The sequence below is a fragment of the Odontesthes bonariensis genome, chromosome 3 (assembly GCF_027942865.1).
Source record: "Odontesthes bonariensis isolate fOdoBon6 chromosome 3, fOdoBon6.hap1, whole genome shotgun sequence".
Classification (NCBI taxonomy): Eukaryota; Metazoa; Chordata; class Actinopteri; order Atheriniformes; family Atherinopsidae; genus Odontesthes; species Odontesthes bonariensis.
Window position 1 is genome coordinate 28,691,680 of NC_134508.1, and position 17,456 is coordinate 28,709,135.

The 17,456-nt window shown below is 39.2% G+C and overlaps 1 protein-coding gene across 8 annotated transcripts in view; it reads right to left on the reverse strand.

Moving 5' to 3' along the window:
• Nucleotides 1-17,456, reverse strand: part of kif5ab (kinesin family member 5A, b) — a 72,299-nt gene that overhangs the window by 48,406 nt on the left and 6,437 nt on the right. For 7 of the 8 annotated variants that reach the window (XM_075461440.1, XM_075461442.1, XM_075461441.1 and 4 more), the window contains exons 2-3: nucleotides 3,387-3,474; nucleotides 319-392 (exon numbers count right to left, since the gene is read on the reverse strand). In XM_075461440.1, coding sequence (XP_075317555.1) covers nucleotides 319-392; nucleotides 3,387-3,474 — 162 coding nt within the window. Of the gene's footprint in view, nucleotides 1-318; nucleotides 393-2,727; nucleotides 2,873-3,386; nucleotides 3,475-17,456 lie in introns of those variants that run through there. The other variant, XM_075461443.1, reaches the window with a different exon arrangement.

Below are 17,456 nucleotides of genomic sequence, written 5' to 3' on the forward strand. Positions count from 1 at the left end.
GAAAGCGTGAGTAAAAGGCAGGATGAATTCTGACCCTGGGACAAATTAAGCAGAGACAGCAGTAAGAAAAGGAGAGCAGGGAGGCTTTTGACTTTAAAAGGAATAGGGTTGTGTACCAGAGAGTTGTAAAGGGAGTGAGTACCCACACAAGGCTGGGGATAAGAGATAAAGAGTGATGGCTGTGATGGAGGTGGATGTACTGTCATGGAGGGCAGAGGAGGAGATAAAAAAAGAAATGGGAAAACTGCTCATGTGGCAGTGTGCATGTGTGTGCCACGACAGAAGGTCTGGCTTTTGAATTATTTAGCAATACTCTACCTCCATGGTGTGTGTTTTTCCCGAGGAGGTCTGTCCATATGCGAATATAGTTCCATTATATCCACCCAATACATCTAAAATGAGGAGGAAGAAGACATGTTACAGAAAGAAAATAGAAAAAAGGATAATATCATAGATTTCATCCAGGCCAGAAGGAAGTACCCAGACAAAGACAAATGTCTTTGACCTTTGCTCCAAACTGAGCATCATAAAAACCGTGCACTGAGAAGCACATGGTGTTTCAGCTCGAGTAGGTGCTGAACAGCCTCTGAGACTGCACACAATAAACAAAACTACCTGAAGCTGTTAGTCTCACAAGGAGGCACTTAGTGAAGTGACAAGCAAGTTTAGATATATCATTCTCTGTATTAATTTTGAGCCATGGCAAAAACAACACCAACCCTCTACCTCTCCCAATTGAGGTGATAAAAACACATTGTTGAATGTCATATTGCTGACACAGGCTAATAAACCTTTGCAGTAAAAGTCAAACATGTGTAAAGAAAAACGTATCACCCTGAAAGGCCGGCTGCCACAGGTGAGCTGACCACAGACTAATTGCGAAAGCTCAGAACCCTCCCAACCTCTCCTGCCTGAACTCTCAGCTGTGCTGTATGTCGCCTTCAGCTTCTACTTTGGTCAGAGTGAGATTAATCAAAAATCAAAGGGTGTCTCTTTAAAAGGAAATAAAAACAGCAGGAGATTAGATTGCTAAAACCACAGATGTCACCGGCGAGGGAAACTAGCATGTGAGGAGACTACATGAGAGTGAGAGGAAGACAATGAATCAGCAGGGAAGATAGAGCAGAAATGGCAAGAAAGACCCTAAAGGAGAATATGTGTCATCAGACCAGCTCTTTCTCTGACATTTCTTGCTCTGTCACTCTTTTTCCTTCACAACAAAACTCCACTGTCAAAACTCACTCTTTTGATTTGCTAAATGCCTGCCTTGATTTTTGTTTCAATCTTTAGCTGCTGCCCATCTTACCTTTTTATTTGATCTTTCCTCAGCCGACATTATAAATTCACAGTCGATAAGCAAAACCAAATCAATCTTTTCATGCTCCATCAAGAACTTGTTCATCGGAGCTTTGAAGGTGGAAGAAAACCAAATCCTAACAGGGAAAAAAATGAGTCGCATGAGGGAGGGAGGGGGAAAGGGCTTAAGGGTACTGGTTTCGTTTGATCTGGGGTCTTCTGAATATACACCGCGTGCACATATATTAAGCAAGTTGTGTTTTTCCAGAGATTCATTTCATTGTTGAGCAAATAAAATGCTTTCAACCAATCTAAAATGCTACGTGAATGTTAAAAAATGGAAAGGAGAGCTCTGTTTTTATCAGTAATAAAAGTATTAGTAATTATAAGTGTGCACAAATATAAACTAAATTAAAAAACTGTTTTTCACAACTAATTTGTTCTCTATTTTCAGAGTAATTATAACATTAAAGGCGGGGTAGGGGATCTTTTTCTGGAACATTTTTTTACATATTGCTTGAAATACTCTTCACACCCCCATTGCAACCAATTAATTAAAAGTTTTGACACAAATATGAAAAGTTTTAGTGGCCTCTAGAACGTACAATCTAGGAAAAACAGTATCCAATCATTGTGAACAGACCGTTCACAATGATTGGATACTGATGCGTCTATCAAACTGCAATCTGCTCCTCCCTCCCCCTCCTTCCCCCTGTGCGTGTACCCTGCTCCGTGAACGAATTACACGTCCAGAAGCTTGGCAGGAAGCTAAACTGGAGCCAGCTTGGCTAGCACCTAGCATTATTAGATGTATAGTTAGCATATACTAAATACTAAATACGGCAACGATCGATGCTTGCTGTCAGAACAGCGCTTGTGCACCTTCGTGCGCGTGCGCGTTCATGTACTCTAGAGGCGTGCCTTCGGGGGGAAAGTGAAGAAAAGGGTTGGGACTTTTTACCTGTGTATTTTCCAAATGCAGCTTCGCTGGACTCAAAATCCAGGATCTCCTACCCTACCTTTAAGTTAACAGAAAATGATCATTTTCTAGCATTTTGTGATATCTTTAATTCATCAGTGACTAAATGAATTATGTTTCTTCTCGGAAACTTCACATCCAAGGCAGCTGTGAGCTTTTTTATCTTTTCATGTTGAACTTTCCTTGGAGTAGAACCCTAGAAAATCCTTGTCAATAGGATTCAAGTCAGCTGAGGAAGAGGGACATGCCAATATTCAGTCATCCTTGAAACTTTTTCTATCTAAACAAGCATTTCCCAGAAACTGGCAGCAGGTTTGGAAGTATATTTTCAGTCCATTTTCAACCACAAAAAGGTTCAAATAAGTATTTTTTAATGATAGCAGCACTCAATAGTACACCTCCTCTATTCCACTGTAACCTGATTCAGGGGGTGCCCTGAGTCCAATAGTTACCCAGCAAATGTCCATCCACCTGCTCCATAATGAGTCACCCACTTTTCATCTGTCCAGTAAATCTTTGAAAAGTTTGTCTTCTTGGTCCATTCGTAATGTTTTAACTTGAGAGTTTGATGCCCTTCTTCAACAAAACGTGTTGCATCTGTCTGAAAAGCATGTCAGTTTAATCACTTTTGTGTTTTTTATAAGGTCTGTTAATCAAATACTTTATCAATAACTTGTAATGAAGTATCAATCAATTTAGGCCACATCCTCCCTCATTAGAAATAGCATCACCTAAAATAAAAAACACTCAAGGTGATATGATTTAAAACATACAGGAAATAGATCATAATAAGGTTGGAATACTCCCTCACAGAACAGTGCAATATGTGTACTGGTACTGTTAATCTGAGATACTGTATAATATAAAGCATGTTGATGGTGAACCATCTTTATCTGTTTCACTGCCCATATATGTAGGTCATGTGACAACAACAAGTCATGGAAATGTGTTTTTTGCTGCATGCACCAGTGATTGAAGTTTAAACTGACAAAGGCGATATGGAAATCATGATTATGGAGAAAATGCTAATGCAGGGTCTGCTGGCTTTTTCCTTTGCCTTGTCATTCATGCATCTTTGGAAAACAAGCGGCAAACGATTTATGTGACTCACCTTTGACAATCTGTTTGGCACAGGCATTGTACACTTGCTCCTGAGTGGTGTTGGTAGGGAAGACCTGGTCAAACACATATGACTTCCCCTGTGAAGGCCAACACACACATACACAAACAGTCAGCTATGACAGAGACAACTTGCAGAGTGCTTTAGATTAGTGTCAGCACCTCCTGTGACTTGCTTTAAAATCCATTAGAGAAAGTTTTTAAACCAGAGCACAGGGTTGTGTGTGAGAAAGAGGGAGACTTTATACACTCTTGTTTTATTACTAAGGCAATATGTAAACTTAAATTGTCACTTTCCAGAAGGGCCACATCGATATTTCCTTTACTCACTGTGAACTTTTTATATGGGTGCTGTGTTCATTCTGTGTTTGAGCGTTGTGTCTGAACAGCAGTGCACAAATCACATTAAGAGGCCCATCTGTCTCGTTTTTAGAGGAACAGCATACACCCCTGTTTGGATTTTTTTTTTATACTGAAAGGCAGTGGGTGTTTTGATGAAAGCGGTGCTGCATAGAGCTTTGGGTAAAAAGCTGTTTGACCCCAAGAGAGGCTGACAGACACTCCTCTGAGGTGAAGTCATTAGAAGCAGATTTCAAAGATTTCAAGAGTGAAGTGAGGCAATATATTGAAGAAATGGATTGAAGGGATAGAGAGGATGAGTGGAAATGCAGGCAGGGCAGATGAAATCAGATAACTTAAAACCACTGTCTCCATGTGAGAAAGACAGCATGAGAAAATGTGTAAAGAGTGGAGAATAAGTTTCTTATTTTGAATATTTAGTTATTCAACCAGAAACTCTGCCTGCTTTTGAAGCAAGTCAGCAAGCCAGATGTTTTTAAGTAATTTATTATATAAAGAGAGAATCAGAAGTATGGTAATTCATATAAAGGCCTGGAGTTCCACACAAGCAATTAATTTGAGTGGTACCTGCTAAAAAGCAGACTAACCCTTACATACCCCAGACTCCACCACTAAGTCCAGCATTCAGACAAGCTCTGATGATGATGGTGAATACAGTGACTGAAAGCTGCCACATCTGGTTAAAACACATGCAGACAACCTACAGGGGTATACTAACCCATGATTATGACTCCGCCATCAGTCTAAGATAAAATACACCAATAATCCGCTGCACTTCTAAGCATTACACATGGGCCCTGCTGCTTCTCGGGGGTCTAAATGACACAGTCAACAAGAAGCTAAATACAAAATCCCAAAGTACACATATTTATCAGGGTCTTGAATAATACATTATGTTTCAGGCTTTCAGTGATGTCTGTTTTTGTAATTAGACTCACAACATATCATAAACATGTTTTCCTTTTCAGCTCAGAAGGGCATTTATTGTGCTTTTCAATCACTCTGAATTCCAGTGATTTGCAATTATCTGACAAAAAAAAAACATTCCACCATTGCAGGTAGGATTTCACTGTTTCTTTGATCAATAATAAAAGACTCACTGATTAAAACTCAAATCTTCAATTCTTTAATGTTCTTTTAGCTTTCGCCTCCATTTGATAAATAAAGTATCGAAAGATGTTTTCACATGAAATGTTCTAGAGATTTTCCGGAGAGGTGACATTTGTGAACGCCACTGTCTGCAACGTTTTGTCTTGATTTCTTGCAGAGATTTGCATCAAGCTCCCTTCTTACCATTTCCAGAAGATCAGCCTGTGAGACAACGTAAGACATCAAATTTACTGCTTGTGTGAGGGAGTGTGTATGCATTCTGGTAAGAGTCGTTGCATCGTTCTCTTTTCTACTGACCTGTATGTTCCTTTCCACTCACTCATCACTGTTTTGGATATATTCAGAAAGATGCAGAACTCATATCAACACAACAAGGAACCTCATCTGCTATTCTCCACATGTTGTAAAGAAAGCACAGTGATTTCCGCAGCATAATTTCTGAATCATGTCCTACTTTCTTTGCGGCCTCAACAGACGTTCCATCCCCTGCCTCACATCTCCAGAAGAAAATCTCCTACTGTGAAGTCTTGAACATTCTGTCTGCACGTACTCCTGAAAATCTCTAGTGTAATGCATTTACTTAACACTTTTCTGGTCTTGTTGATGTCTCAAAGCGCTTTACACTACAAGCGACATTCATTCTTTATATTTGTTTCATTTTATTTGTTTGTCAGAAAGTCATTCTATGGTTTTTCTTCTTTTACCTTCTTTTATCTGGACATTGTCTCTTAGTTTTGGGATTTTTGGGTTAACTGATTGATAGTCCATTATTCTGAACCTTAGTTTCCTTTACTTCCTGTATTACTCTTTAAGAGCTTGTTCCCTTGTGCATTACATTGGTTTTGCTTCCTCTATTTGTTGTTCACAGCTGGTTTCATTTTTCTGATTATGCCGCACCTGTGTTTCATTATTCATGACTCTTCTCAGTATATATAATCCTTAGAATTCCATTGTTGATTGTCAGATCGTCCCATAAACTGTTCTGAATTTTGTTCTTGTCACGCCTGTCTGGACGTCACCTTGGATTTTTATCATATTTTCCCCTGCTCTACAGTGCCTTTAGTGTTTTTTTTTTAAATTCATTAAATTCTGTCTCATTCATCACCTGCCTGTCTCCTCATGACTCTCCATCTGGCTACTTTCTTACATGCACTGCAACATTCAGCTTTGGCAAAAACTTGGGCAAAGAGGAGCTCATTAAATTTTGTGTTAGACCTGTATCACTTTCTTGAGAATTTAGAGATAATTGGCCTTGGTGAAGGATTCGCTCGTCAGGCCATTCTAGTTTATCACACTAGACCTTATCACACTGCCATTAGGTCAAAGAATTGTGCCTTCATTGGCCATCGCCACATTTTTTGGGCAACAGACACAATACCAAATCCACATATGCATAACAGACAGCCAGCACTGTGAAACATAGCTCAAAGCAACAATGTGGCTGTTTGTGAGCACACAGTGACATGGTACTAAGCCTCTTCACTTTGGTCAGTATCAACAAGTGAAGGTGAACAATAGCAGATCAACAAGGGTGTTGTTTTGCATAGATTTTGCATTGCCACTGTAGGAAAATGACCAAATATCTTTCTTACATCACGCAGTCCTTTTTTTTTTGCAAAAAAAATGTAGGACCTCTTGCTTTACAGTTCTAACTTAAAATAATCTAAGCATAAAATAATTTGTTCATGACAAAAATCAAGCTTCCCTCTTTAATGAGCTGAGTTGTTTAGCTGCTGCTTTCAAGTGCTGTAATCACAGCTGCAGGTACAAACAAGCTCCCCATTAGGAGTGATTAGAACTGACTCAGTTCCCTATGTGACTATTGTACTGCTGCACAGAATGCGCATGCAAACCAGGCTAAATTACCCAGAGGGAGGGAGGAGGAGTGAGAAATCATGAGATGGTCTTCATTGGGGGGATGAAAATGAGTCAGTTATATAAGCTGAATAAAAAACATCCCTTCTCCAATCATTTGTTCCGCTGGCTCCACCTTTAAAGCGTTAATCTGCTCTGCAAAAATATGATAATAGAAAACATGTATTAGACATCCTGTAGGCTCTTCACTGGCACGTCCATCTCTCTGCCAAGTCTGTCGGTCCAGTCAGGTATAAACACTTCAGCTTATATGTCTGTTTTTATAATATAACAGATGTCTCTTCAATTATGGGACTGGATACTGATGTAGAATGCTGGAAATGGAAGCAAAGGATGCTTAAACATAAGTAAGTGTGTCTTTGTGTACCCATGCATGCATGTGAGCAAATAATGGATCCAATTATACTTGTAGATGCAGACATTGTTCATGGCCCTGAGCTTTGTGTGGCATGTCAAACACCCACATGGCCTGTCCAGCCAGCAATCTGCTGCGTCTGCCAAGCAACAAAGAGGCAGCGGGAGAGAAACCAAAGCACAAACGAACTGCAGTAACAAACAGAAACTGTGAGAGCCATTTGTGGTGGGAAAAGAAGAGCCTTCTAAATATAAAATTCTTAGCTAAACAGAATCAATAGAAGGAGACAGAAGAGTTGAATAATCCTCTATCAGTAACAAATAAGTGAGAAAGAGATAATATCCAAAATTACAAAGGAAAGAATCGGAGAAATAAAACAAGACAATGGACTGAAGGTAAGAAATGTATCTGACAAGAATTAATAAGAGAAGAGATTAATGAAGTGTAGCAACAGGAGTTGTTGAATTTACACCTCCAGCAAGTCATTTTGGTAATTGACATGTCTGTAGCCACATATATGAATATTCTCAACCAAAGGAGCACACACTCATATACCTCATATATGTCTTTTTTTTTATTTTTATTCTTTTTTTTATTCTGGTGATTGAGTTGTATTTTTTTTATCATTTATTATTGTTTGCACTTACAAACATGCAATCATCAAAAAAGAAATGTGCAGGAAATATTTTAATAACCCCATTATAAGTGACCCTCCCTTTATTTAGGTAGGTATTTAGGACCCCAAACACGTCACCTACCTGGAGTCCCACACCTATACAAACACTGCATCTGTTTCACACGGGTGTTTTGCAGTGTTGGAAATAACGGCGTTAGAGTATAAAGGCGTTACTTACGGCATTATTTTTTTTCAGTAACGAGTAATCTAATTAATTACTTTTCCCAACGCCGTTGCCGTTACTGAGAATGTGAAGTGGCGCGTTACTACAATTTGGTTGAATGAAGCCCAAGGTGTCAGGTTTTGGCCACAGATCAGCTGCCTGGAGAGAGCAGGTGTGGGGATGATGACCACGTTGCAAATGCGATGATGATTGGCTGGGTGGCCGGATCATGCCCTGCTCAAGCTATCTCGCTGCACGCTCTGACTGCCAAACACAACAAGACAGCAAAGAGCCAGGGAAATTCAAAGGTAGCGTTCTCAAACTGGAAGTACCAGCACTACTTCTCGCTCATTGAAATTAAAGGCAAGAATGTTTATGTAACATACACGCTATGCCCAGGAAAAAAGACTTTATCCACGTCTGCCTCAAGCAACTCGAATGTTATGAAGCACCTCACATTAACACATGCTAACATGGCAGGCTGCAATCTATTGAGTTCAAATAAATACTAAATGTTCTACAATACTGTATATAGTGTTTTTATTCTTCGATCAGTTAATATAAACATCTTTGATGTTAAAGATGTTATAGAACGTAATAGCGTATAGAACATGAAAAATAACGTCACAGTTACTTTGCTGAGTAACTAATTACTCTTACAATGAGGTAACTGAGTTACTAACTCAATTACTTTTTGGGAGAAGTAATTTTTAACTGTAACTAATTACTTTTTTAAAGTAAGATGACCAACACTGGTGTTTTGTCCATTTAAGCTGATGAAGGAGATCTTAATAAAAAGGTTTCTTTGCATCCTCACCTTCTCAGAGCTATGGTTGTAGTTTGAATGTAACTGAATGGCTCCAAAAATCTTTCACAAGGAAACTAAGGTTTGAATCCTCTGTTAGACAGATGGTTAGATCGTTCATGTTTTCTATTATCTATTTTAGCTTTAAATTTACTTTAAAATGGGAAACTGGCAAATTGACCAGAGCAAGGAGTCTAGCTTATGACACTATACTGACTTTTGGGCAAAATTTACTGACTTAAACTGGTGCTTTTAAAAGGGGAATGCTCTCCTGTCACCTCTGTTTATTGCTGCTATTGTCCTGCACGTTTTTGTTTTGTGTAGGCAAAACTGGTTAAGTCTACTGGACAAGGGAAAATATTTCAAGATCAGATGATTAACAAGCCGATGTTATGCAGAAATCTTATCCTTAAAGTCCAGCTCGCTTTTTCTGGCAAATGTATTAAAGTAACCAAATTCTAACACTTCCAAATACATTCAGGATTATGTGAATTTCGTAGAGTCAGATACAGTGGGTTTTATGAGTCTCTATTCTGAACAGTAGAGATGTCTTTTAATCCTAAAATCTTTTATTTTCTTTTAGAGAAAAGAGGGGTATGAGGGGTAAAATTTAACAGAAATAGGATGTTAGAGAATGTTTCAACAGTGTGAGTGTAGAAATCCTATCCTGAAGTTAGAATTCAGAATGTGTGCATAAATAGTACAGCCTCAGAGCAAGTGGGCATGCAATATGATGTTAGGGTTTTGTTATGCACATGAGGTTTTAGTTAATTGGGGGTTTTTTGTAGTTTATTCCTTACCTTTTAGTCTCTTGGTTTCCTATGATATGTTAACTTTAGTTATCTGATTATTATTCTGGCTTTGGTTTTTGTTCTATGCTCTGGTTTAGTTTTTCTTGCCCTTGATTTAGTCTCTGTTCTGTGTTTTGGTTAATATCCTGTTACGTTCAGGTATGTTGTTTGAGCTTTATTCTTTGTGTATTCTGTTTTGGTCTTCAATACTCTGCGTTAGATTCTGTTGTATTCTTGCTTTTGTCATAAGAGTTTGTATTTTGTTTGTGACTTGTTTAGTTTCCAGCTTTTGTTCGACCAAATCCTATCGTGTCATCATATGTGTGACTGTTGTACTCACTCATGTTCGTGTTTCTCTTGAGTTTGTAGTCAATGTCAGTTCTCCTTAGTTAGTTTCATAAGCTAATCTTACCATTACGCCTAGAATGTACCCAGTTGTCTTGGTCTTGTCCCCAGGTCTGCATTCACGCATGTTTCCTGTTAGTCACTCACCTGCTGTCACTCAACTCTTTAATCCTTCCAGTATTTATAGCTCTCTGGTCCTCTCAGTCATTTGCCAATTTGTTGTTCTCTTCCCTGTGGTTATTCTGTCTAGTTATGTCCTTGTTCTCTGTTTTTAGTTTGGCTGTTCGTTTAACATTTCTTTTGTTTTTGGATTTCCTTTTTTGTTTGATAGACGTTTTATTTGTCATTCAAACAAACCAAAATATGATGTGCATGCCTGGTTCTGTCAGTGAATGATTGAAAAGACCTACAAAGAATATATTTACAACATCTGCTGTCAAGCCGAATGTTTTTGTATTTTTAGCCATCAGCTCCACTAAAACAACTTTCCCTAAAACACTATAATGTCTTGGCACCATCGCTGCATTCTGGGCTAAGCACCGTAGAAGACAGCTATGATCCATAAGCAATACATACAGGCAAAGTGCTTTTTTGCCTCTAATGCCAGAACTTTAAGCTTAAGTTAGGTCACTCTTAAAAGATTTGCAGATGGTTTTGGCTATGCAAGTGTACACTATATTGCTAAAAATATTCACTCACCCATCCAAATAATTCAATTCAGTTGTTCTAATCGCTTCCATGACCACAGGTGTATAAATTCAAGCACCTAGGCATGCAGACTGCTTGTACAAACATCTGTGAAAGAATGGATCGCTCTCAGGAGCTCAGTAAATGCCACCTGTGCAACAAGTCCAGTCGTGAAATTTCCTCGCTACTAAATGTTTTTAATGTCTGAACAGTCAACTGTCAGTGGTATTATAACAAAGTCGAAGCGATTGGGAATGACAGCAACTCAGCCACAAAGTGGTAGGCCACATAAAAAATGACAGAGCGGGGTCAGCGGATGCTGAGGTTATTAAAGTGTAGTTGTAAGAGGTGATGTATGCGGAGAATCATTTTCATATTATCTTTGAAAAAAACACTGTTCCAAACATGACCAGTCAATCAACAGACCAGAAATGTTAGCAAGTGGCGATGAAACATTCATCTACTTGAAAGGCAGAAATTCCCAGAGTAGTTTCAGGCCAATAAAAGAAACCAAAATAAGGGTGAATATCACACACTTTTGTGTCAGTTATTTACTCACTTTCTTTGTTGGGACAAACATGATTTGAAATGAATTATGACTGAATATCGGTCCTTATAATATGCATACACAGGCTATGTTTAGTATCTAGTCATCTGGATGCTAACATGTTTTTCACACTTATTTAAAAGGTGTTAAAATGCCACAAGTTGTGTTTGCAGTTTTTTACTTCTGTCCACAAGCAGAGATGATCTCATGGCCAGGCATGTAAATAACACATGACTTTGTCCACCGTTTACATGTCTTTATCAACATATCAAGCTGTGTCTTTTTACGCCATTAGGTGTCATCCTCGCAAAATTTCAAAAGTCCAGACTTATAGCCTGCAACATTAATTGGCATTCAACGACTGCACCTTATTATGAGATCATGCTGCACAAATGATATCAGCCAACTGCAATAATGTAAATGATAAACAAACCAAATAACCACATGAAATATTTATACAGGAAAAAAAACACAAATGTATTTGAGACAGAACACATAATGAAGACTGCAGATTGGTTATTGCAGGTTTAAAAGTAAATTCACAGTGGACTTGCAGTGGACTGCAGTCATTGTCTCAACAAATCAATGATTTACAAGACCAACTACGGCAGACACATATCCTGCAAACTGTCCTTTCCTGTGTCAAAGTCCCCTGGTTGATTTTTCTGTGCCTTCCATCCACCCTGACCTCTTCCTTGAGAGGTTTCCCAGCTTTGTAATCACCTCATGCAACATCCACCTTTGTTTCCAACCGACAACACGCATTACTCACACGGCCACTCAAGGGCATTTCCCAGCAAACTGTTTTTAATGTCTGATCAGTTGGCCTGTGCCTTCATTTAAATGCTGAGGACAGTTTCAAAGATACAACACCCTCTCTGCATGTGATGAATCTATAGCGACTGCAGTACTTCCTGCAAAGAGACATTATAGACACACACACATTCAGCTCCAATTCAGGGAGGTTTCATTCACAGTCGCATTCTTCCTCTCATCGAGTTTTACATTTAAGTACCCCTTGCACTACGTAAATATATTTACTAAATAAGGAGCTATGTGAGAAGACTTAACATGTGTTTTTTCTCCTCCAACATGCTGGTGGGATTTAAATCAGACAAACTGCTGCTGCTTTTTTTTTGCATCACCGCTGATTTGCAGTGGTTTGGTGTTGGCAGAGGAGGTGGGGTCCTCTTTTTCTTTATTAGATTTTGAGTGTGAAAGTGTGTGTGTCTCAACCAGTATGACCCACAAACTCGTCAACTCTCCTATCTCTGCTCGTACTTACAAATGCACATACAAGCACAGCCACACTGACAGGAGAGAGGACTTCAGGCAGCCAATTCCTGCCTCATCCGTCAAGCTAATCAGGCACCGAGCCCCAGATAACAGCATCATTAGTAGTTCTCTTGACAACAGAAAACCCCTCACAACTGCAAAGGCACACCAGTCACACATTATTACTAAACATTATTGTATTTCCCATACACTCTGCTGACAAGTCGGCGACTGGCTCTGTGCCTCGAGGGCAAAGCAGCTTAGTGCCTAAAATATACAGTAGTTAAGTCTGAATACAGAGAGCCAGTGGTGGTTGTTCAGTGTCAAGTTTTCCTGTGGATGTATCTTGTACTTGTATCACAGCAGATTTTGTGGCTGTTTAACTTCATCACTAGCTTTGGTACCGATATCTACTGTCCAATCTTCCAGACATCAATTAGTTTAGCTTATCTTCCTTTGTCAAGTTGTTTATAAAAGATCCAGGCACTGAAGTGGAGCAATTAGTTCCCATTAACAGTTAAATAGTTTTGCATATTTCATCAGGATGAGGGAGAGAAACTATCTGTGGAAAACAGTGTAAACTGTTGCTTGTCTTTATTTTGTACCTCCTCATTATTTCTCCTTCATCCTCTAGTCAGTAACCTGGAAATTGATTTAAACACATCTTGAAGAAAGTTTCAATCACTAAAAGCATCTGGAGGAGAGAGAAGGCTTGTGGCAGGAGCTGCACCTGAGGATGCACAGGCAGACCATTTAGAACGTGTGTCATATGTTCACATTACCGCCATATTGTAAATTGAATTGAAAGCATATACCTAATTTTTCATGTACTGCTATTACTCGTGTGATTATTAAACAGCAGCAAGCTGTGAGGAAACAGCGGACAGATGATGCAGCTGTTCCACGCGTCATATTCAGCCTATTACTTTACTATTGGCATCTCCTGTGGGAGGAACTGAAAAGTGAGCTGAAGAGAGGGATTGAGGATGTGCAAAATGAGAAATGAGAAGATTTGGCTTTATTCAGAAAACAATTGAAACAGCTGTCTCCCAACAGCAATTTGCAATGCCATCAACATTAAGTTGTGGACAGTAAGACTGAGTACATTACTGGAATGCAAATTGTGACAGATGAACTAAAATGTCAAGAGAAAATGACAGAAATGATAGAGAGAGATGAAGAACAGCCAACAAAAGAATGACAGGCTAAAGATATTTAAGCAAATATTTTGCAACATTGAACGTATTTGGAAAACAATGCACTTCGTTGTATATTAATGTACTCAAACACACACCACAGCTTGACCTGCCTGTCATCTTCTAAAGGCTTTGGTAGCACAGAGTATTGGAAGCTAAAATAGTACAGGCTGGCCTCAAATTGCTGTTCAGTTTGAATCCTATTCTTCTCAATTTGAATCTTTTCAATTTTCTCAGCTTTCTTCTTTCTTCTTTCTCAGTTTTTGGGCCTTTGCATTTGGAGACTACTTGCTCTCCCAGAGCTTTATGGGTTTTCTCCCACAGTCCAAAGACATGTATTTTGGACTAACTGGTTTCTAGAATAGCTGTAGGTGTGAGCATAAATGTGCTCTGTTACCCCTGTTATGCACTGGGAACCTGTTCAGAATGTAGTGCTGCTTTTTCATCCAATATCAGCTGATTGGCTCCTCCACAGGAAAAGGCTATTATAATATTTTTTTTTTTAAAAAGCACTGCCATGATACTGATTTTTCTAAATCTCTGTGAGAAAAGACATTTAAAAAGAAAATGGCTTGTTCTGACATTGTCTAGCATTAACATTTCCTTTACAAATACAAAAAATTACAGCAATATCCCTCAGCAGATGAAGAACACACCCAAGTAAACGCAACAAAATTTACTCGGGCAAAGTTGTACTCCTGCTTATTTTCAAAAACACGAAAGTCTACTGGTAACTGTGGCTCAGACGTCTAATACAAGAAACATAGATGTTTCATACAGCAGGCTTAAATTTGTTTTCAGGCTCATTTAATAATTTTGCTATCTGCATTCAAACTTGGGTATCAAATCGGCTCTAAGTTACAGAAAAATCCCAACCCTACTCTCTTCATGGTGGAAAAAAAGATACAGCAGACAACAAAGAAAAAAGCCAAGGGCAACCTGGGATGACAAAGCACAAGAAAAAAATACCTTGCTCAAAAAGAGCGGAAATGCAGCTACTGTGAGAAATAGAAAGAGAGAAAGAAGGTTACGTACAAAAGGAAGAGCGCAAACACTTGTCACAGACAACTTTGACACCTCATAATCTTTGAGATATTCCAGTATTTTCCTGCAGTGTCACATTTGATGGCACCCTCAGCCTCCATGCACTTTCAGTTTATTTATCTTATAGAATTACAAAAAAACAGAATGAACTTTGATGAAGAAATCCAACATAAATTGGGACATCAGCGACCTCAGTCTGGAACAAAGAGCTTCGATTACACAATCTGAGAAAGCAGAGAGCCCAGACAATAGCTGTCCTTCCCTTCAGAGGGAATTTTTGATGTCAAAAGAAATAATTAAGCTCTTTTGCCTCACACTTGCTCTCTCTTTTTCAGCCTTCAGCCACCAGCTTTCAACTCAACCTGCATTCATGTAAATGCAGTCAAAATGAATTCATACACGATACAAGATGCTTCCTGACAGCAGCTTTGTCTCTGTCTGCGGTGCTTCGGTGTACCAAGTGAAAAGCCAAAAACATTTAGCATTTAACATTTGAGGAATTTTATTTTTCATTGAGAAAGCTTAGCTGGAAAAATCGTTGTACATCAGTATTAATACTGCTCAGACTGTGTGAGATAATTCAATCAGCACTTAATAACTCTTAGGGAAAAGGCAGTGCTAAATTCGTCACATATGTTTCTAAGGAACGGACACACTGTATAATTTGGGAGGAGAAAAATATTGCACAGAAACACACCACTAATGCCTCCTTCTTCTTGTTAAGTAAGAAATCTCTTAACTGAGTCATTGAGTATGCTCTACCAGTAATTGAATTGGTAAAGAACTCCATGAGCCAAAGGTATTGACAGAACTTTGGCCAGTAATCACGGTCTGATTTAAAAGCTATGCCGCAATGTTATAATGAAACAACTGGAGAAAGCTCTAATTCTGCCAAATTGAAAAGGGGTCTTCTGTGGTCATTGTGCTCACTTCAAATTAAATCTGAATCCAATACTATGAATACTTAATACTATGACTGGTCCTCAGGAGCTAAAGAGAAAGACACATGCAGTAATCCAGCAAGTATGCCAACGATCTGCATGACACCATTAGTAGGAGCCCTGTTAATAACCACATGTGGGAGAGAATGAATAATAAATTAGACGATGAAAGGGCAGTATGAAAGAAGCTGTAGAGATGCTGCAACTTGAACACACTTTTCTACCAACTTGTTTGTGCTGGAAGCAATTACCAAGCTCAGTGGAGCTGTGGAGGGAGACAGGGAGGTGGTGGGGGGCATTGGCAGGTTTGAAAATGGAGCAATCTAAGTACCAGAACTGGGCAACTATTTGAATTTTCTGTATTAATAAACAACATGGTTAATATTGTTTTTTCTTTTTCTGTAACACCACCACAACTAGTGACAGATCGGGCCACTCCAGGGCCAGGAAACGATTTAATATAACCTGAAATGTGTGTTTGCCAAGATTTTCCAATTCTCTTTTATCTATTGCAGCTTGACTGAAATCCTAAAATCAGGGAAAATTAGATTACCGTCAATCAAAAACAGCAAGTGAAAATGTCTTTAAAGCAAAGCTGGATGTCTGTGCTGTCAAATGTCAGTTCAATTAACTGACACATGATTAATTAAAGGAAAGAGAAATCTTGGGCATCCAGAAGACCAAAATGCTCCATTTCTCTCCTTTGGATTTCCTTGTTTCTCTTATTAACAAGCAAATGTAGCATCAACTGCCCTGGGTCTTTGGATGTGGAAACACGTGTGTGAGCATGTGTGGTCATATATGATGTGCTGCCCAGAGATGCTGAGGGCAGACACAAGGACCAAGCAGGATCCCGAGCAAGGCCATGACTAATTGGAAGAGGATGGTCCATTACACGCCCCAGAGCTAAAAGCCTGGTGTAGTCACAGCTCACTTCTGTCATAAAGAAACAGAAATGGGGGGTGGGGGATGTTAACGAACCAGCATGAGCTTATCTAACCATGACACTCCTGCAAACTGAGCAAAAATAAATATGGGCTGGCAGCTCATTTTACGTTGAGTGTGGCTGCTTTCTAAATTGCTGCCAGTATAACATATGAGTGGGACAGCCGGCAGTCCTTGTTGGTAGTTAGTTGAGATCTACAACATTATAAAATAGATTTAATACAGCCATACAGCACAGGTGATAATTATGATGTCTAAAGAAATCATTTGAATGTCATTTCATACATCCTCAAGTATTAAGGCAGTGTAGAGTAAACGCCAAAGTTTAATGGGCCAGTAATATTGGGGCTCCTGTTTGGCATTTGACATTATTAAAACCTGCTTGCAGCCTCCACCAAAATTAACAAGATGACAGACAGGCCTGAGCTTCCTCTCACACTTCTTCCCAAAATCGCTGCTGAGTCATTAGGGAATGAGTTTTTCTTGTTCCACCATGAAATATAGCTTTACACAGAGAAAACTACAGTGATGAATATCCTGAGGAAGAGAACAGAAACAGAGGTGACAAAGGGGGAGAAGGAGAGGTGTGATATCAAAATGAAGCAGCTCTGACGCTCCACAACCAACACGAGAAATGAGTGAAGACCCAGACCATACACTGCAATCCCTTTACAATGCCTAATTGGATAGGGTGTGTGCTCTGCAGTGATAGAATTAGAGCACTAAAGTGTGTACAGGGGCAGGAGAGCAGGGGAGCCCCTGGACCTGCATTTGTGATTCTGTTTGTTTTGCAGACAGTAAAAGCTAGTGCAATGGCATATCCTTGGGGTGAAACAGCTCCAGTAGAACTATAAGTAACAAAAGGTAAGAGACAGATAGAGGACTTAGCATGTCGCCCGACATGCATTCTCAACAGTTTGTTTCAACAGCAGCTGTTTTCCCCTCCT